Here is a 22,147-nt window from a genome sequence, read left to right as displayed (position 1 = left end):
ACTCTTAGGTTGTAATAAAGTCCCAAATAACACTGTCATAAGATAACGGAATCGAAGTTTCCACTATCCTATTAATTTTACCCCAAATAGACTTCCAAAAGTTGAGTATCAACGGACAGTAGAACAGCAAATGATCCAGTGTCTCTATATCAAGATGACAGTGCCAGCATCTATTTCAGGGGTCTCAAAGTCCCTCCTTGAGGGCCGCAATCCAGTCGGGTTTTCAGGATTTCCCCAATGAATATGCATGAGATCTGTTGGCATGCACTGCTTTCAATGCATATTCATTGGGGAAATCCTGAAAACCCGACTGGATTGCGGCCCTCGAGGTGGGACTTTGAGATCCCTGATCTATTTGATTTTGAACTGTCTAATTTTTGCAAACGAACCGGGGTCCAAAAAATTCTATGCAACAAAAAAAAAAAAAAAACAAGTTTGTCTCATGGATGCTGACGCTGTACATCTGATTCTTCAAGTCCAGTAGATGACCCTACACGGTCCGTGTTTTGGCCTCCTAATGGAGGCCTGTCTCAGGGGTGCAGTTGTCGGTGTTTTAAAGAACAAAACTTGGAACATAAGTAGGACTTTGTGACTCTTGAAAACAGGGTCCGTGTCGGGTCATCTACTGGACTATTACACTCTAAGGACATTATATATGTATTTGCATAATAGGACTTTTTATTCATGCCTTTATTTTGAGTTTATATAAATAAATATTGTTTATCTCAAGGTTGGTGTGTTCTATCCCACTCCCCACTTGGGACATCTAGAACGGCAGCACATCTCGGAGGCTTAGCAAAGATTTGGGATCAGATTTGTAGTAATGACGTTCACCGGGTTATCTGCAACAGGTTTGCAAGGGTTCTTGTGCTCCTAAAATTATGCCCCCTAACCCCGGTCTACCCCTTAACCATTTCTACCATGTCCTGCCGGCTATCTTTTTCTGCTGGTCTGAGTTCAAGACAGGCAGGACACACAAGGGATTAGGGGGTTTCGTTTATTATGGGAATGATTTTAAAAACACAGGTATTGGACCAGTGAATAAGGGGAAGAGTTTAAAGCAGCCTCAATATGGTGGGCTTTCAGCTGGATTTGAATATGGAGCAGTGCTCCATATCAATAAAAGTCTTTTAAGAAAGTACTGTATGAGATTTTCCTCCCCATCTGATTTCTCTCTGCACTGTACTCTCGCAGTTTCAAATAAACAAGGTTATAATCAAACCTGCTTCTCTTTCTCTGACTGACTCTGGTGACCCTTCAGCCCACAGCTGGTCCCAAGTAAGCTACGACGATTCCAGCAACATCTAAGCATAAATCCTTACATCTATATTGGTCTGTGCCTTCATGGTTTAATTGCATTGGAACGCAGAGCTGAAAACTCAGCTGATCCGATTCCACATCTCGGCTCAATGGGCTGCGAACCGGGGGGCTTCCTTTTCACTGAAAGGCCCGTGTGTCATCAGTTCATCTCAGCCCCTGGGGAAAAAGCCATGTGCGCAGAGTTTGGAAGGAAGGCTGGAGACGGGGGGAGGGGGGGGGAGAGCAGCGCCCTTCTCCTGTCCGAACCTTTCAGGGAAACCGAGCAGGGAAAGCCTTTTATGTCTCCCTGTTGGTCAGGATTCCAGATGTATTCTGTTATGAGCATAAGACGGGGAGAAGAAATAGTTCCTTGGGGAGGGACACAGCATGAAACTGGATATATTTCACTCTCCTTAGGCCTGATCCCAAAGACTTTGGTTTCCCGGAAGCTGCTCGGCGGGTCATGGGAATAACGCCGCCGGATCGCATGGCAAGATACAGCAAACCCACACAGATAAACAGTGTTAGAAGTAAATTTGAGAGGCTGAGATCATATATCCACATGCCCTGGCATAGAGGGGAGGTTCATTCCTAACCCATTTGGAGAAACTGCGCCCAGACAACACACATAGCGCCCACTCTTACTGATGGAGGGGAGGGGACTGCTCCTAATATGTGCCGTCTGTTCAATGTATTCAAAAGTGGCAGAATGTGTTTACATCCATTCAGAATACATAAAGAGTTATTATTGGCATATGCAAGGGGGGGCCTCACTGATTATGGTACTTGATAAATAAGGTACGAGGCGGGGGGCGATTATGGATCCTAATTAATCTGTTCAGAGTCATGTCTGCAGCACACTATCAGGCTGAAGCTAGTGGCTCTCAGCGTGGCCTCTGGGGATTACTCAGCACAGTGGCGGCTCAAGGCTCTGGGGTCCCCTAGGCTTTGGCAGCCATGTGGGTGATAGGGCTCCATGACGACATACAACAGGCAAGTACCATGCATCCCCAGCAGGGGTCATGCTTCCAAGCGCATAACAGATGAGCAGCCAACGGACCAAGTGACCTGCATCAGGCCTTCTTTTAGGCTCAGGGTTGGTGTTATATGTGCAGGGGGGGGTCTAAAGCCTACCTTCACGCTATGCCTTCTAAAGACTGAGGAAGGTTTAGGGTCTCTTGTGACAAGTGAGTCCAAAGCAACTGCCCTGGCTGCCACCCACTAACATAAGATCATAAGAATAGCCTTACTGGGTCAGACCAATGGTCCATCAAGCCCAGTAGCCCATTCTCACGGTGGCCAAGCCACGTCTCTAGTACCTGGCCAAAACCCAAGGAGTAGCAACATTCCATTCAGAATCTCAAAAAATAGCAAGATTCCAGAATCCCAAAGAGTAACAAAAGATTCTGGAACTCCAAAGAGTAGCAACAATCCATGCTACCGATCCAGGGCAAGCAGAAGCTTCTCCCATGTCTTAATAACATCAGCACCCTTGGTGATAGACCCTGTAGGCATGTCCAGCACTGCCCAGATAAGCACCTGACCATACATGACAAATATTTATACAGAGGGCAGGGAAAAACCTCATGCTTATTCACTGTGGCCATCCTGAAAACTAGGCTGGTTTGGGGGGGGGGGCTCCCATGCTTGGGAACTGGGAAGAGCTGTCTTCGACCACCGCTCATCAATAACGGACTTTGTGCGAGGCTGCCCATCAGAAAGTGTTTCTGCCTCTCCTACCCAGTCTGCTTTCCCTTCGCCGCGCTCTCCGTGCAGGCTGAGCTCAAATTCATATGCTCCTCCATTTGCCAAACGATGTGAGCACAGCGAGTACCGTTCTTCGTCGCACAGCAAAAAAACGCGGGGAGGCTAGAGAGCCGAGGGGCTGGGATGCAAACAGGAAGGCCTCGCTACAGATTCAAATCCTCCACCATAGAGACAGAAACAGCACCATGACCATGAGTTCCTGCCACTCAGGCGCACGGCCCCGCAAAGAAAGTGGAGGTGGTGGTGGCAGTTCCTGCGCTACCAATTCCTTCTGAAAGGGCCCTAACCTTTCTACTCCCCCCTTCCCCCCCCATCTCCACCATTTGTACTGCTGAAATCATTCAACAGAGGGTTTCTGGAGCCCCCTTCAGCACAGTCCTGGCTGTGGAAGGAGGACAGGGGAGGATTTTCAAGGCCCAGAAGAGAAACTGTGAAGTCTAGTCTTACCCAAACCTTTGCCAATCCTTCCCCCCCCCCCCCCTCTCCCTGTGCACCACAAAAGCATAATTCAACCGAGGAACACAGGTCATCTGTATAAGCCAGACCACTAGAAAGACACAGGCAAAATTCTCTTGCAAAAGCCTTGCATTAGTTATGGGGTTTTGGGGTTTTTTTTAAAACCTTTCTTGCCTCCTACATTTTCTTCTTTACTTTTTCTCCCTGTAACGTTCAATTTGTGGCAGGTTCTAGCATGTGTCCCAGATCAGGCTTGGGTTCATCTGCCTTCTCTGAAGGTTGTGACTCATCTGGCGAAAGCCTAAAGGACATTTTCTCTCCCCGGCTGCGAGGCGGGAAGGGGGGGGGGGGGAACGGCACAAAGCCCCAAGCCTCAAAGCAAGAAATTCCCCAGCAAATGGGACCAAACTAAATCCCTGTACATTTACCGAGAAATCTTGTGCCGTTCCCTAGCAACTCCAAGCGTTAGCACACAAAAAAAGCTAGACCTCACCCACCTCTTGTGCTGACACAGAAAATTGATTGCAACAATAAGCATAAAATGCACGGCAGCGGTAAGAGACAAGCCACGAACAGAAAAGGAGACCGAGCGGACGCTCCTACACGTGCTCCTTGTGTCACATAGGCCAGGTCAAGCTCATCTTTAGCAATTGCAGCATTCAGTTACAGGATAACACCCCACCCCCACCCCCCTTTTAGGAGGAAGTCTCTACCTCAGCTGCTTTAAAATTTGCACTGGCCTCACCAAAACCTCCCAGATCCCAGTACCCTTCAGTGGGAGGCTAAGGCATCACAGAGCTCCTCTATGACGCTTTCAGAAAAACCGAGCCTCCACCTCTAGCTTATTTCAGATTCCTGTTTGCGATTGATCCTTCTGTGCCCGACAGCTGGCTCATTTCCCTGATTCTCAAAGAGAACGAGAGCTTGTAAGCTCCACGGATCAGGGACAGTCTATATTTCATGTAGTTGGACAGTGCCGCAGACATCTCGTGGTGCTCTAGAAGTATTCGGACAGCATCCAAAATCATTTCTAGGTTTAGCAGCAGCCATTAAATGTATAAATCCATCCACAGGTTTTCAGATAGTGCCACTGAAACTCCAGCTTCCGTGGCACAAAACAGATAGGAGGTCATTGAATAAGTTAAAGGGCCTTTCAAGGCGCCTATGTAAAGCCTATTTTATAAAATACTAGCTAAGTATTAAGTGCAGACATTTATATCAGACCTCGTTACTCGAGAGGGTTCAAAGGAGATAAAAGGGATGGAAAACCTTTCATATGCTGAGAGATTGGAGAAACTGGGACTCTTTTCCCTGGAGAAGAGAAGACTTAGGGGATATGATAGAGACTTACAAGATCATGAAGGGCATAGAGAGAGTAGAGAGGGACAGAAAGAGAGAAAGAAAGGGAGACAGAGAGAGAGAGAGATAGAAAGAAAGAAAGAGAGAGAGAAAGGGAGAGACACAGAAATAGAGAGAGATAGATAAAGATTGGAGAAACTGGAACTCTTTTCCCTGGAGAAGAGGAGACTTAGAGGGGATATGCAGTGGCGTACCTAGGGTATGTGGCACCCGGGGCCCATCATTTTTTGACACCCCCCCCCCCCCCCCCCCCCCCATGTAAAAAAATTTTTTTTTTTTTTTTTTTTTTTGCAATAACCATGAAATGGAATAAATGGTCAGAATAGAAACAGGCAGTGAAAATTTTCTTTTATTGAACCTCATATATGTAACCATTATTCCAAACATAACATAACATAAATTATGTCTAAATTGTCATGACATTAGAAGTACATATGGAGTAGTTGCAGGTGATGCTTGGGACAGTTCTGATTGTGTTAGTTCGGTTTTATGTGTTTTTTGAATAGAAGGGTTTTTATTTCTTTTTGAAGGTTTTGCAGTCTGTGGTTGATATCAATTGGTTGTAGAGTTGGGGGTCGAGTGTTGCAGCTCGAATGGCTAGGAGGTTGTCGAACAGTTTTTTTCTTTTGACGTTTTTGGTTGGAGGGTGTGTGAATGGTGCACAAGTTCTCCTATGTCTGTTTGAAGTGGATTGAATTATTTAGCTGAAGAAATTAGTTACCCCCCATTCCACACACATTAATTCTCTTCCATTTTTGTTCCCATTATAAAAAACACTGATAAGTTCCCAGAAAAAAAATACATTAAAATAAGAAGTGAAAACAAAGGCCCCTACAGATGAGAACATAACATAAGAATAGCCTAACTGGGTCAGACCAATGGTCCATCATGCCCAGTAGCCCATTCTCATGGTAGCCAATCCAGGACACTAATACCTGGTCAAAACCCAAAGAGTAGCAACATTCCATGCTACCGATCCAGGGCAAGCAGACACTTCCCCCATGTCTTAATAACAGATTATGGACTTTTCCTCCAGGAATTTGTCCAAATCTTTCTTAAAACCAGCTACACTATCTGCTTTTACCATAACTTCTGGCCACTTCATTTTTAAGTTTAGATCTTTCCTTTCAAACAGAGACCTTGCTAGATGTCAAATACAGCACAAGGTAACTTCACATGGACTTAGCTGTGCAGGAAATGTGAATCTCCTCATACACCCACCATATAGTGCAAAAATGTGCAAAGGTCTGTTTTTTTCTTTCGATCACTACATAGCCTAATGCCACACAAGCAGCGCTGTTACAAACATATTCTGTAGGTCAATGCTAAGGATAACAAAGTTTCCTTCCTTGGACCAGAAGGAGATAAACCACTGGAAGAGATCCCAAAACAACACCCAAAGACCCACTCAGTGTGTGAATCAGTTGAGTGGAGTGGACTAACTGGGGGGTGGAAATGGGCCCGGAGTTTGCTCAGCAGAATTTCCCAGACCACCTCTTCCTCTCAACACATTGACACGCTGCCACCATCACCACTAGGAACACCTCACTGGGTAGGCCAGCTATGCTATAAACTTTATAAAACACATTATTATATTTTCTTATAAAGCACATATTTTAACTGACCTCTCTGACATCCTCAGCCTTTCCATTCACAAAAATAGAAGGAAGAAAAGTTCCCATTTCCTGCTGTCTCATGTCCCCGGCCTATACAATATTTTTTTTCTGCAGACCCTTCAAAAGTCTGACCAAATCCTCGTTTCACTTGCATTATAAAGTACTGAGGATGCCATCTCTCCCCAATCCCAGGTCCTAAAGTCTAAGACAGTAGCGCAAACTAATGCTGCCAGATACAGGAAAAAAAAATTTTGATTCGATTCAGCCCTATTGAATTGGTTTTTCAATTCGATTTTCCTGCCCAGTTGGGTGATTTTTTTCAAAACTCCTGGTGGGTTTTATAGCTTTTTCACCCCCTTTGGCTTCTCCTAACCACACTGGCGCTGTGGTGTAAATAAAATAAAGAAACAAAAAGGACTTTTCCTCTTTCTGTTAAATCCTAGCTCACGTTTGCAGTCCAACACCAGCTCTGGCAGGATACACATTTCAAATCTGACATGTTATAATCACAAAACAGAAAATAAAATTAATTTTTCTACCTTTTGTTGTCTGGTTATATTTCAAATCTTGTTGGTCCAAGGCTCTGGTTTTCTTCTGATAACTTGCTTGCCAGGGTCTCCTTCTTTCTGCATGCTAACCATCCATCTGCCAACTCTGTCCTCCCTTTCCATTTCCCTTCCCTTCCCAGGAAGTCTGGTATCTTTCCTTTTTTTCATCTCCCTCCACAGATCCACCTTTTCTTAAATACCCTTTCATCCGGCATCTCTCCCTCCTTCCCCACCATCCCAGAGTCCACCATCTCTCCGTTTCTTTTCCTAATTACCCTCCTATCCAGTATCTCTATCCCTCCTCCACACCATCCCTTGTGTCCAATTTCTCTCCCTTTCTGTTCCTTCCCTCCCTAAATCCCATGGTCCATCATCTCTCTCCCTCTCCTCTATTTTCAGACCCATTATTTCTTCCCCCCCCCAAAGTTTGGCATATGCATGTCTCTTTGAACACCCCCTTCCCTCCGTGTACTTCTAAATCATGGTCCCCCCCCCAAAGGCCTGTCCCCCCTTAAAGGTCTACCTGTCCCACCTTGAAGGCCTGCACCCCCCTTGAAGGCCTGTCCCTTCCCCTTGTAGGCCTGTCCCCCCCTTGAAGGCCTGCCTGCCTGTCCCCCCCTTGAAGGCCTGCCCCCCCCGAAGGCCTGCACCCCCCCGAAGGCCTGTCCCCCACTTGAAGGCCTGTCCCACCCCCTTGTAGCTTCCCCCCCCCCCCCCTTGTAGGCCTGTCCCCCCTTGAAGGCCTGCCTGCCTGCCTTTCCCCCCTTGAAGGCCTGTCCCCCCTTGAAGGCCTGCACCCCCTTGAAGGCCTGCACCACCCCCCCGAAGGCCTGCACTCCCTTGAAGGTCTGCACCCCCCCCCCGAAGGCCTGCCCCCCCCTTGAAGGCTTGTACCACCCCCTTGTAGGCCTGTCCCCCCCTTGAAGGCCTGCCTGCCTGCCTTTCCCCCCCTTGAAGGCCTGCACCCCCTTGAAGGACTGCACCCCCCCCCCCGAAGGCCTGCACTCCCTTGAAGGTCTGCACCCCCCCGAAGGCCCGTCCCCCCCTTGAAGGCCTGTCCCACCCCCTTGTAGGCCTGTCCCCCCCTTGTAGGCCTGTCCCCCCTTTAAGGCCTGCCTGCCTGCCTTTCCCCCCCCTTGAAGGCCTGTCTCCCCCTTGAAGGCCTGCACCCCCCTTGAAGGCCTGCACCCCCCCTTGAAGGCCCGCCCCCCCCCCCCCTTGTAGGCCTGTCCCCCCCCTTGTAGGCCTGTCCCCCCCCCTTGTAGGCCTGTCCCCCCCTTGAAGGCCTGCCTGCCTTTCCCCCCCTTGAAGGCCTGTTCCCCCCCCTTGAAGGCCTGCACCCCCTTGAAGGTCTGCACCCCCCCAAAGGCCTACACCCCCCCCGAAGGCCTGCACCCCCCTGAAGGCCTGCCTGCCCCCCTTGAAGGCCTGCACCCCTTGAAGGTCTGCACCCCCCCCCCCCCCGAAGGCCTGTCCCCCCTTGAAGGCCTGCCTGCCTGCCTGTCACCCCCCTCCCCCTTGAAAGCCTGCCTGCCTGCCCGCCCGCCCCACCCTGAAGGCCTGATGCCCCGACCCACCCCGAAGGACCGCTCGCCCCCCTGGCCTCCCCGCACCACCTATGAACAGCCGCAGCAGGATCGCGAAGTCAGCGTCAGCGATCCCTGCGCTGCTTCCTGCGCCATGGTCCCGCCCCTCCTCTGACGTCAGAGGAGGGGCGGGATCGCGGCGCAGGAAGCAGCGCAGGGATGCTGACGCTGACTTCGCGATCCTGCTGCGGGCTGCTTCACAGGTGGTGCAGGAAGGTCAGTGGGGCGAGCGGTCCTTCGGGGGTGGCGGGGGACTGAACGGCAAGGCCGGGAACACCCCCTTAGGGCTGGTACGCCACTGGGGATATGATAGAGACTTATAAGATCATGAAGGGCATAGAGAGAGTAGGGAGGGACAGAAAGAGAGAGAGAAAGGGAGACAGAGAGAGAGAGAAAGAAAGAGAGAGAGAAAGGGACAAAGACAGAAATAGAGAGAGAAAGATAGAAAGAGAGAGAGAGAGAAAGATTGGAGAAACTGGGACTCTTTTCCCTGGAGAAGAGGAGACTTAGAGGGGATATGATAGAGACTTATAAGATCATGAAGGGCATAGAGAGAGTAGAGAGGGACAGAAAGAGAGAGAGAAAGGGAGACAGAGAGAATTAGAGGGAGAGAGAAAGAGAGAAAGATTGGAGAAACTGGGGCTCTTTTCCCTGGAGAAGAGGAGACTTAGAGGGGATATGATAGAGACTTACAAGATCATGAAGGGCATAGAGAGAGTAGAGAGGGACAGATTCTTCAAACTTTCGAATAATAAAAGAACAAGAGGGCACTCGGAAAAGTTGAAAGGGGACAGATTCAAAACAAATGCTAGGAAGTTCTTCTTTACCCAGCGTGTGGTGGACACCTGGAATGCGCTTCCAGAGGACGTAATAGGGCAGAGTACGGTATTGGGGTTTAAGAAAGGACTGGACAATTTTCTGCTGGAAAGGGGGATAGAAGGGTATAAATAGAGGATCACTGCACAGGTCCTGGACCTGTTGGGCCACCGCGTGAGCGGACTGCTGGGCACGATGGACCTCAGGTCTGACCCAGCGGAGGCATTGCTTATGTTCTTATGTTCTTAGAGCTGGGTTGGATGTCCAAGCCAATAGTTTTCAAGTGCATGCATAAATTACAGTATTTTACAAGCCACGCGCAAGCTCCGCCCAAATTCCAGCCTTGTGCACGCCCATCAGCATAATCCAGGCTATCATTTTAAAGTGTATAAATCTGCAACACTCAATTGTTTATAGGAGGTCATTGACATATGTATTCAAGTTTCAAGTTTATTTATTCTTGATGAATCGCCTATATAAATTGCTAGGCGATGTACAATGAAATAACATGTATTAATAAATGAAACAAGTACAATATTAATGGTGACATAAAAACAAATTTGTTGTTAGTTAAAATATAACACACTTTACAAACTGATTGTAAACCTAATTTTAAAATAATGTGTGGGTAAAACATACAAGACATGTGTGGTTAAGTGGGGGAGTAGTTACAATTTTTGATAGAAGAGAAGAAAAAACATAAAAGGGAAAAACAAAAGGTGGGTAATAATGGCTGTTTTAAAAAAAAAATAAAAAAATAGAAAACTCGGTAATGGTTAAAAGATTATCAATTTTTATTTGTCCTAAGATCCATACGCATCTTTAAAGAGAAAGGTTTTTAGCAGTTTTTTAAACAGTGTTAGGTCTTTTAGTTCTCTAATGTATTGTGGTAAAAGATTCCAAGAATGAGGGGCCATAACTGAGAACATGTCTTGTCTTCTAGTTCCTATCATTTTAATAGAAGGCACTGTAAGAAGATTAGATGAAGATGAACGAAGTGAGCGTGTTGTACTATATGGGATAAGCCATCTGTTAATAAATTGGAGTTCATTAAAATTTAAAGCTTTGAACACCAAAAACAGTAATTTGAAGGTGATACGATGGCTTATAGGAAGCCAATGGGATTTAATCAACAGCGGGGTAACGTGGTCATATTTTTTAGCTTTGTAAATTAGTTTCACGGCGGTATTTTGTATAAGTTGCAGCCTTCTTTTTTCTTTTTGAGTTACATTTATAAGAAGAGAATTACAGTAATCCAATTTAGTCATGATTAGGGAATGAATGAGAATGTTGATGGATTCTGGTTGTAAGAATTTTGCAAGAGAGCGAATCAGTCGAAGTTTATAAAAACATGATTTAACGATATTGTTTATGTAGTCGTGATATGAAAGCTTATCGTCAATCAAAACACCTAATATTTTTAAAGAGGTGACCTGTTCTAAATTAGTATTGTTGATTGAGATTGGAGAACTCAAAATTATATCTTTTTTCCAGGGGAAAAGCATCGTTTTTGTTTTATTAATGTTTAATGATAATTTATTTGTAGTTAGCCAATTTTTTATTGTTACCAGTTTATTGTTAATTGCTACTATATCATCATTACTATCTGGGTCCAATGGATGAATAAGCTGAATATCATCTGCATAGACGAAAGCTGTAAAACCTAGAGATTGTGCTATGTTTAGAAGTGGTGAAAGAAATATATTGAATAGAAGAGGAGATAGTTTTGAGCCTTGAGGGATACCATAATCTAATGAATAACTTTTGGATGTACTATTATTAAATCTAATGAAGGAAGAGCGGTTTGACAAAAAGAAAGTGAACCATTCAAGTGCTTGATCGATGATTCCAATAGATTCTAGTCGATTAAGTAACAGGTTGTGATCAATGGTATCAAAAGTGGCGGTTAGGTCTAAAGAAATTAGAACTACGGATCTGTGGTGTTCAAGGAAATAGTGAATATTGTTAATTAAGCCTAACATGGTATATTCGGTGTTATGAAATTTTCTAAATCCAGTTTGGAAAGGATGAAGAACATTAGTGGATTCCACGAAGTCTGATATTTGTTCAAAAACAAGACTCTCTGCAAATTTTGCCATGAAAGGAATATTTGCTATAGGTCGATAATTAGAAATTTCTTCAGACGTAATTTTATGATCTTTTATTATTGGCGTAATTATAGATTGTTTCCAACACTGAGGAAGTGAAGCGGTAAGAAAACTGTTTTGTATTAGTGAGAGAATGAAGGGACCTAAACATGTATCTATGCCTAAATGATTGAGAGCCCTTTTACTAAAAGCTCACTGAAATCTGGGCTTAACTTCTAACATGGAACTTTCCCGCATGGTAAGCCTAGATTTAAGACGTAACATTTTATGACTTTTTTTTTTTTTAATTTAGCCTGCAAAAATAACAATGTGAGAACCCTTACTGCCTCCTATTTCAAAGATGCTAAATGCTTTTGCGTTAAGTCTGCATTATCTGCTTAGCAAACGCTAATCAGAGCGCATCGACCAGATAGGATCTCCTATGGCCTGCCCTCTCTCCCCCCCCCCCCCCCCCTCTCCTCGGCGGACTTGCACTCCTGCAGCTGCGCTCTTGGACACATCGAAGGGAAACTGAACTTCCCTTCAGGGGTCCGCTGTTGGCGGCGCCTGGCCTTACCTGTCCATGGACTGGTGTCGTGGTCTTCATTGGCGTGGTTCCTGGTGGCGGCCGGTTGACCTGGTTCTGCAGACTGAATTTACTATCAAGCCGCCTCAGAGACTTTTCTATTTTATTTTTAATTTTTTATCTTCTTTCATTATTTCTATCTCTTTGATTTTTGATCTTGGAAATGTATTAGATATATTTTTATTTTAATCAGGTCCTTTAGCCAGATTGTGAGCCTTCGGGACAGATCGGGTCGTTTTTCTCAAGTACCTAATTTCATTTTAGTTTGATACTTTGTAAACCGCTTAGGTCAGTAAAATGCAGGAGCGGTAGATCAAATCTTAAATAAGCATAAACACTCTATGCCCGCTCTATGCCCACGACATGCCCCTCTAAAAGATCATTTTCAAAAATAGCTAATGTGTGCTAAGCATGCACACACAGCCAAAATACCACAAAACACTTTAACACTATTTGCCTGTGTTAATGCCACGTTAAGAACTTAACACTCCTTGGTAAAAAGCATCCCTAATACAGCCCAAAGTAGGCATTCCCTTTACCGCTTGAAGGATACAACTCCTTATAAATTTACCCTCATAATATAACACTACCAATAATGCTTTGAATTCCTCCTGCATTACCAACAACTCCTTAAGTACTTCTTAAAATCATAACAAGGTAAAGGCGGAATAGAAATCACTAATGGAATGTAATAATGCTGGAGTGAAGCTGGGGGGAATAGCACAGGCAAAATTCAGCCACGATCAGGGCCACATTGACCTATGTAACATAGTAACATAGTAGATGACGGCAGATAAAGACCCGAATCGTCCATCCAGTCTGCCCAACCTGATTCAATTTAAATTTATTTTTTTTTCTTCTTAGCTGTTTCTGGGCAAGAATCCAGAGCTCTACCCGGTACTGTGCTTGGGTTCCAACTGCCGAAATCTCCGTCAAAACCTACTCCAGCCCATCTATACCCTCCCAGCCACGCACAGGGCACAAGGGAGGCAGGAGCTCCAAAAGTGCATCCCATCCACTGACTTTCTTGCTTGGCTACGACACCAATGAAGGAAGGCAATGGATAGGAGCTCTAAGGAGTGTGTTGCAAGAGGAGCATTTCTGGCTCAGGACAATGTGGGTTAGGTGGTCTCAATTACCATATATACTCAAATATAAGTTGAAACGAGTATGTCGAGGTACCCTTCCCCCCCAAAAAAAAAAAAAAGGCTGACTTGAATATAAGCTGGGAGGGGTAAGTTCACTCAAGCAGGGACTGTCTCCTTCTCTACAGCGCTGAGTACATCTGCTGTAGAAATAATTAATAGAAGTAATAATAATAACTTTATTTTTATATACCGGAATACCACAAACAGTTCAAAGCGGTTTACAGAGGAAGAGACTGTATACAGGCAGCGGTATTACAGAAAACTTTCAAAATTACAGTAGCATGTTAAGGTTAGTCAAATTTATCTGGAAGAGTTTTGGGAAAACTTCAAGGTTGAAGTGGGGTCAGAGAAATTTGTCAAAGAGATAAGTTTTGATTGACTTCCTAAAAGTTTGATAAGAAAGTGCGTTTGAGATGAAGTTGGTTAAACATTTATTCCATTTGCCTGCTTGAACATAACATAACATAAGAACATATGGAATGATAATGTTTTATCGAGGACAGCCCTTCAAGGATGGAAAAGCGAACAAGTAGGCCTGGAAATTCGAAATGATGAGACAGATAGGTTGGGGATGAACCTGTCATGGTTTTGAAGCAAACTTAAAGATGACCCTTGCTTCCACAGGCAGCCGGGCTTACATGGTCCGATTTCTTGAGGCCATAAATGAGACAGACTGCAGTATTGTTGGTTCAAATGAATGTCACTGTTTGGCAGATTGGATGGACCATATAGGTCTTTATCTGCCATCATTTACTATGTTACTATGACAACTATATGTCCATGTGTCTTATAAAACACTAAAGAAAAATAACAAAACCCAAAAGTGAAAGGGAGGTAAAAAATCACAAAAAAAGCAAAAACCTCCCAAACCCCAAGAATAAAAATTAGATAAGAGGGAGAGACAAGAGCAAAAAATGATAAATCTACTAATACTAGGAAAATTTAGTGTAATCGGGAGAGCCCTCAGTCACACAGCCACCAACTGGAGACTCCCAGAGGAAAGGCTGTCACTGGCTTACACCCAAAAGAGTGTTAACTGTGGAACATCCCCGGGCTCGCTCCATGCTGATTGATAAGTAAAGTGCACCCCAAAAGTGTTAAGTGTGAAAAAATATATAAATAAATCAAAAAAACACACTATACCATTAATTGCAATTGTCTCTACCCCTTATCCAGGGGGCCAAAATCAAGCGTCCATATCCAACAGAGCAAACAACAAACTGGAAGGACTTAGCTTCTCCGTGTGAAAAAGCAGCCAGCAGATGTCAACTTCGTCCAACGGGACTCCGTTTCGGGGGTGCACACCCCCTTCTTCAGGAACGGCTGGACTGCGCTGTGTCCCCCAAATCCTCCGACACAGCTTGGATTGCAAGGCGGAAAATGGCCATTCAGCTTGTGGCTGTGTGACTGAGGGCTCTCCCGATTACACTAAATTTTCCTAGTATTAGTAGATTTACCATTTTTTGCTCTTGTCTCTCCCTCTTATCTAATTTTTATTCTTGGGGTTTGGGAGGTTTTTGCTTTTTTTTTGCTTTTCTTATAAAACACTAGCATAGTGCAAGAAATCATTCCTTGAATGCAGGCATGGACATTTAACACCTGCGCATACAGTTTGCAAAGATGTGCATTGATTAAAAAAATTTCATAATCCAGGCACGGACTTGCAAACTGCATCCTTGGCTACCAGCAAAGTCCCCACTTTCTTGACAAGTCGTAAACCCTCTGCCCACAAAAGGGAAATGTTTTTTCTTATTAAAACGAATACAAAAACACTTTCACCAAAAGGAAAAAATTGAAGGTGTAATAAACAGAGACACAGGCAGAGACCAATCTATGCGGAGGAAAAAGCCTCAGACAGGGGCCCACCCACCTCCACAATGGTGGAATAGCGGTGTTCAGGCGATCACTTCACTGGCATAAAAACCTCCTATTGTAGTGGTCATAGCAATGTGTCTAAAAATTATTATTATTGCTTTCAAATTTGAATGGTAAGAGAAGATAATGACTTAACTTCTTATCTTCTCTTACCATTCAAATTTGAAAGCAATAATAATAATTTTTAGACACATTGCTATGACCACTACAATAGGAGGTTTTTATGCCAGTGAAGTGATCGCCTGAACACCGCTATTCCACCATTGTGGAGGTGGGTGGGCCCCTGTCTGAGGCTTTTTCCTCCGCATAGATTGGTCTCTGCCTGTGTCTCTGTTTATTACACCTTCAATTTTTTCCTTTTGGTGAAAGTGTTTTTGTATTCATTGTGATATTCACCATATCCGAGTTTTTGTGCTATTATTTTCTTATTAAAACAACATGCCAACACTTTTATTTTATCCAGTTCACAATGAATTAAAACTCGAAGGTGGCCTTAGTAGGCATCTTGCCTGAAGATGGTTCTCGAAATTTGGATAGCTCAAAGCTGAATGGCAGAGGCTGTGTCTAAGCCACTTCCTGCTTCACCTTTCCCGGAGGACACATAATGGAGGCAATTTATAATCAGGTGTCGGAATGTGGATGCCTCGATGCTGCATGCTGAGCACTAATTCTGTAATGTATTCTGGGCGCCAGGATGCCATCATAGAAACATAGTAACACAGTAAATGACGGCAGAACCCAACAGTCACGTTCATTCTCAAAGCAATATTGACACAACAACCAAAAATTATTCATTTCACTTGCTAAGTTCCAGTATGTTTTCCCCTCTCCCCCGAGATAAGTACATAAGAACATAAGAATAGCCTTACTGGGTCAGACCAATGGTCCATCAAGCCCAGTGGCCCGTTGTCACGGTGGCCAGTCACGGTCCCTAGTACCTGGCCAAAACCCAAAGAGTAGCAACATTCCATTCAGAATCCTAAAAAATAGCAAGATTCCAGAATCCCAAAGAGTAACAAAAGATTCCGGAACCCCAAAGAGTAGTAACATTCCATACAGAATCTCAAAGAATAGCAAGTTCTGGAATCCCAAAAAGTAACAAAAGATTCCGGAACCCCATAGAGTAGCAACATTCCATTCAGAATCCTAAAGAATAGGAAGATTCTGGAATCCCAAACAGTAACAAAAGATTCCGGAACCCCAAAGAGTAGCAACATTCCATGCTACCGATCCAGGGCAAGCAGTGGCTTCCCCCGTGTCTTTTCTCAATAACAGACTAAGGACTTTTCCTCCAGGAACTTGTCCAAACTTTTCTTAAAACCAGCTACGCAAGTAAGACCTGTACTGCAGTTGAGAATATGCAGGAACAGTAGGAATGATAAGTTTTATGCGAATATGTTTGGTATATGTTTTTATTGTTCTATTATTGTATGTGTATTTTGTAATTTGCCTAGGTTTTAAGTTAATTATAAATATTTAAAATAAATAGCCCCCTCCTTTACAAAGCCACTCTAGCGTTTTTAGTGCCGGCTGTGGCAGTAACAGCTCATACAAATTCTATGAGTGTCGGAGCTGTTACCGCCATGGCCGGCGCTAAAAATGCTACCGCGGCTTTGTAAAAGAGGGGATAAACGAATACGTTGGCATAAGCATGTCTGCATTATGGTGCCCAAATTTGGGTACAAAAACCAAATGAAAACCAAAAAGTGTGGAGTCGATGTTCTTGATGAAAACTTTATTAATATGTATGATAGAATCCCAACAAAGGGGCTAAAATCTAATACATGTACAAACGATGCAAGTGATAAGGAGACATCAACTAAAGCCAAAGAAGGGTGTAAACCCATATAGGGTGCCCCGGCATGGTCCACGTTTTGGCTGAAAAGCCTTCCTCGGGGGTCCAAGTTGAGCTAACAAAGGTGTAAAACTGAAAAACCAGATAAATAACTTTTAAAAGTCAATCAAATCAAACCTGTGAGATTGGCAATCCCTGGTTCGATTTTAAATTGAGGGCTGTGGTGGTTATTCCCGCCTCCATTAATTAAAATGTGCCATTATAAAAGTAATTTTAAAACAATTTTCAAAAATGAATTAGCTGGTGGTAGGCGCCTAACTTGGAAGTTGCCTACCACTTCAAGGTAGGTGTCTACTCTGAAGCGGCAGGGTTGGGTATGAATTCTGGGTGGATTTTGGCCATGGTTTCACTTAGGTGCCAACCAGCGCTTAACTTAGGCGCACTCAGAGAAGAGTTAACGCATTGCCAGAAGTTATGGCAAGAGCAGATAGAGGAGCTGGTTTTAAAAAAGGTTTGGACAAGTTCCTGGAGGAAAAGTCCATAGTCTGTTATTGAGACAGACATGGGGGAAGCCATTGCTTGCCCTGGATCGGTAGCATGGAATGTTGCTACTCTTTGGGATTCTGGAATCTTTTGTTACTTTTTGAGATTCTATATGGAATGTTACTACTCTTTGGGGTTCCGGAATCTTTTGTTACTCTTTGGGATTCCGGAATCTTGCTATTCTTTAGGATTCTGAATGGAATGTTGCTACTCTGGGGATTCTGCATGGAATGTTGATACTCTTTGGGGTTCTGGAATCTTTTGTTACTCTTTGGGATTCCAGAATCTTGCTATTCTTTGAGATTCTGAATGGAATGTTGCTACTCCTTGGGTTTTGGCCAGGTACTAGGGACCTGGATTAGCCACTGTGAGAACAGGCTACTGGGTTTGATGGACCATTGGTCTGACCCAGTAAGGCTATTCATATGTTCTTATGTTCACTCATTTAGGAAAAGAAAACCCTGGCATAAATTGGAGTATGCCTAAGGCAGGGGTCCCCAAAGTCCCTCCTTGAGGGCCGAATCCAGTCGGTTTTTCAGGATTTCCCCAATGAATATGCATGAGATCTATGTGCATGCACTGCTTTCAATGCATATTCATTGGGGAAATCCTGAAAACCCGACTGGATTCGGCCCTCAAGGAGGGACTTTGGGGACCCCTGGCCTAAGGTTTCAGTGCCTACCAGCATCTCTAGGTATGATTCTATAAACAGCACCTAGTGGATGATTGTCAATTGCACTCAATGGTGCCGACAGGTTAGGCACCATTTATAGAATCAGGGCCTAGATGTCTCAATTATATTCTTCAGTATATGAAAATAAATAGCAAGCTTGAACTGAGAAACCTCCATTTCATGTTCCCAAAGCTGGCAAATTTTTAGCCCAAAAATGTAGGGGCCTAAATTTGGTTGAAATGTCTCTTAAAGCTTTCTTTAGGATTCCTCAGTCCTTAATGATATAAACAAGGTGTGCAGTGTTCATTTGTTTCTCTGGTCTGAACTCATGTGTATGAAATGTGGTCTAAAAAATCTCAATTCATAAATTATTCTATAAATGTGAAAAAGCGGAGGAGGCGGCCTATCCTAGTGGCTCAGTAGCAGATGCTGTGCACTACCACGTGCAGGGTTGGCACCAATTCCTGGGCCAGTTTTTTTGCTCTTTAGGTTAGCCAGCCTGGGAATGCAATTGAAGAGCCATAGAGTTCACTGCTTTCTGAGGCAGTGGGGGGCCTTGCTTATTGCTCGATGGTGACACCTAGTGGTTATAGAGACAGCTATTACTGGTGGTCCTTGGTCAATGGTAAAAACTGTGATGGTTGGGTTATTTAGAAAGGTAAACTTTGAATTAGGTTCATGGTGCCATAGGCTAATAGAGATTGGCTCTGGACGACCTGGAAACCCAAAAGAAGAGGGAGAACTTTCCAAGCTAAGGAATAAAAATATGCAAACAGATGAAGCAACATTTTGTATGAATAAGGAAAAATGAAGGGGAAGGAAAGACATGAACAGCCTCCCACTGACTCATTCTACATCTTCCAAGCAGAAAATCAAGCCGGAAAACAGCGCACCTCATGTGCCAGAAAGTCTAGCCCCTTCCCCTGTCTAGAATCAGGGGCAGGCATCAGCCTGCTCGAAAGACACTTATGCTTAAAATATTTGAGTCTAGTCTTCGCATATGCAAATGGAAGTGAATTTGTCGTATTCTACTCCATCCTCATGTACACGGAAGCTATTTCTGTGCTGCAGTGACGCCAGCTCATTTGCAAAAAAAAAAAAACAGTAGAAGCAGCGCTTCCCCCTCGAGGGTCTGTCATGGCAAAAGATAGCCACAGGGGAGAAGACTGTCTGAGCCGCCTCGAGGAAGTTCAGTCCTTTTTGTAATAAGGGCTGCGGAAACCCAGTAACATCCACATACTATCAAAGGAGCTCAGACGTCCAGAGACTGTCCTCACTCTTTGCTTTTACTAAAGGAAGCATCAACGAATCGTACACTTCTTTTGCGTGATAAGAGGGCTCGATGTAGACAGTTGCCCACTGGAGCAGCCGTTGTCCCGTGTGCTCATTCGTATGTATATCAGGCAATTGTAAATGCACCGGTGCGAGGGTAATTTCATATGGAGCTGCCTCGTTTTAGGTGCCTGAATGGTGATAGTCACATATGTGGGTAACTATTTAGGGTTCTTTTCCCCTGGATGTGATTTTATAAGTATGTATGTGGGGAAAATGACAAAAAACAGGGCGGAATGGAAGGAAGTGAAATCCAAAATTATCACCCCAAGACATAAGCATCACACAAGCCAAGAAAGCTAGCTTCTTACTTAAGCGAAAGAAAGACCTCAGACAAACGGAGAGGTGTACCCACACTCTTCCACCCCTCGTGCCGTCCCCCTTCCCTTCCCCCTTCCCTTTTTAATTTTCCAGGCGAGAGCGGCAGCATTAACTTGCTGCCCGTGTCGTGTCAGCTATTCCTGTGACATCACTTCCTAGACCCAGGGGCCTGGAAGTAACGAAAGAGGCGACACCGACATGGGCCGCAAGTTTGTAATGCTACTCGCTCAGGAAAAATTAAAGAAGTACAAGGGAAGGGGTGCAGGGGAAGGTAGGAAGGAGTGGGCGGAGAGGAGGATGGGTACCACCACCCCCCTTACTACGCCAGTGAGCCCCACGTGTATATGGAAAATGTAGCACGGGACCTGCAAAACATATTGCTCCAGTCAACCTGGGCTAGCACACAAGAAAGTTCCAGCCTAGCACATGCTAAGTCTGGATTTTGCCATGGCTTCATAAAAGGGCCACGTACCACGGGACAGTCCTACGAGTAATATCCTCGAGGTGGACTCCTTGGTTAGAAAGGGTTTTTTCACTCTCTGGAAGCTTCGGTCCATTAGAGCAGTGGTTCCCAACCCTGTCCTGGAGGAACACCAGGCCAATTGGGTTTTCAGGCTAGCCCTAATGAATATGCATGAAGCAAATTTGCATGCCTATCACTTCCATCATATGCAAATCTCTCTCATGCATATTCATTAGGGCTAGCCTGAAAACCCGATTGGCCTGGTGTTCCTCCAGGACAGGGTTGGGAATCACTGCATTAGAGCATATTTGGCGATTTCCCAGAAGAATATGCGGCGATTACAACTGGTGCAAAATGCGGCGGTCAAGCTAATTTTGGGGTTGAAGAAGTTCGATCATGTAACACCTTCCTACCGACTTCTGCACTGGGGCTGCCGATGGAGGCACGTGTGAAGTTTAAGTTTGGATGTTTTTGCTTTAAGGTACTATTCGGCTTAGCCCCTAAATATATAACTGACCTTTTCTCTTTCTCAACCAACAGACATAAGAGAAGCTCACACTTGAATTTTGTTTCCCCACCGGTTAGAGGATGTAAATTTTTTTTTTTTTTTTTAGTTCAATCATCTTTATTAAAAGTTTTTAACATATACAAAGTAAATTTAAAAACATCATCAACATCTTCTCGCATATCAGGCAGCATTATGGGGTCAAGATCTGGAACAATTGCTTACGCCTACTACTTATGGGGAATTTAGGAAACACCTAAAAACATGTCTGTTCCTGAAGTATTTAGGTAACTGACCTGTACAATCTTAGTCCACAATATCTGATCTCTAGAGCTGTTTATCACTAGCTCTTAACTTTGTTAATTCTACTCAGTCTGTAACATCTTTTAATCATTGCAAACTGCATAGAACTTCATGGTCCTGCGGTATATAAACTGTTATTATTATTATTATCCTCACGCAAGGACATGAAATTCTGCACGAATAGAACACGGGTCAAAGAACAGTTTTCAAAAATCAAGTTCACGTTCCGAAGCCCTTCTTTCCTTCTCCTCCCCGCCTCTATAAACAGCCTGCATTTTTTTAGTCATGACCACGCCTTGTGTGGTGCAACACATTTCACACTGTCACAATAGTTTCCTCTGAAGAGCTCGCAAGACTCGAGGACAGGACAATTGAGCGACAAGAACAAGGTCATGCTGAGTGGAGAAAACGATGTCGCATGAATTTACAACTCTGTCACCGGCGGCTACATTACACAACAGGTTCTGATCAATTAAGCAAAGACTTACTTTACGGACGGGCAGTAGATCATCTGCAGGCTTTGTAGGTTTCCCCTTTTGTCTCCCTTTCCGGCCTTCTCTTTGGACTTGCAGTGTCTTCGAGCCGAGGTCAGGCTCGACTGGGAAAAGGAAAATAGCAACAAGAGGGAATTGGCAATCATACAGGCAGATGAAAAGCAAAAATGAAAGGAAGTGTCAGAGGTGAACCCTGCCTCTTCATACCTCCATATGGAGGTTTGCATATCAACAGGCAGCAATGAAACTCAATAGCCCGGAAAGTGCAAGGTACCTGTGCTCAGCACTGTTAGCTTCATCCAGCCCACCTGGTCCAGCCCTGTGGGAGTACTCTGAGAGAGCGGTATGGAGTGATGCCTGTCCAGCAGGACACTGTCAGATGGAGCCCGTGTCGATGACATGGGGTGAGCCAACTGGGAAAGAAAAAAAAAAAAAAAAAAAAATCAAAGTCAGAAGTGACGACCACTTTCTTAAAAGCTACCACACCTCACCCGAATTCCTTATTCCTCATTATAGGTACCCTATATTCTCTGTCTGCTATAATATCCTCTTCGCAATTGTACCCAGCTTCTCGC

At 44.5% G+C, this 22,147-nt stretch overlaps 1 protein-coding gene across 2 annotated transcripts in view; it reads right to left on the bottom strand.

Moving 5' to 3' along the window:
- ARHGEF9 (Cdc42 guanine nucleotide exchange factor 9) overlaps positions 1 to 22,147 on the bottom strand; it is a 448,518-nt gene that overhangs the window by 346,204 nt on the left and 80,167 nt on the right. For both annotated transcript variants that reach the window (XM_033946853.1, XM_033946852.1), the window contains exons 4-5: positions 21,847 to 21,985; positions 21,567 to 21,676 (exon numbers count right to left, since the gene is read on the bottom strand). In XM_033946853.1, the coding sequence (XP_033802744.1) occupies positions 21,567 to 21,676; positions 21,847 to 21,985 (249 nt within the window). The remainder of the gene's footprint in view (positions 1 to 21,566; positions 21,677 to 21,846; positions 21,986 to 22,147) is intronic.

This window comes from Geotrypetes seraphini, chromosome 5, assembly GCF_902459505.1.
Source record: "Geotrypetes seraphini chromosome 5, aGeoSer1.1, whole genome shotgun sequence".
NCBI classification, from domain to species: Eukaryota; Metazoa; Chordata; class Amphibia; order Gymnophiona; family Dermophiidae; genus Geotrypetes; species Geotrypetes seraphini.
The sequence above is the reverse complement of the archived record's forward strand: the minus strand, read 5'-3'. Positions and strand labels throughout refer to the sequence as shown.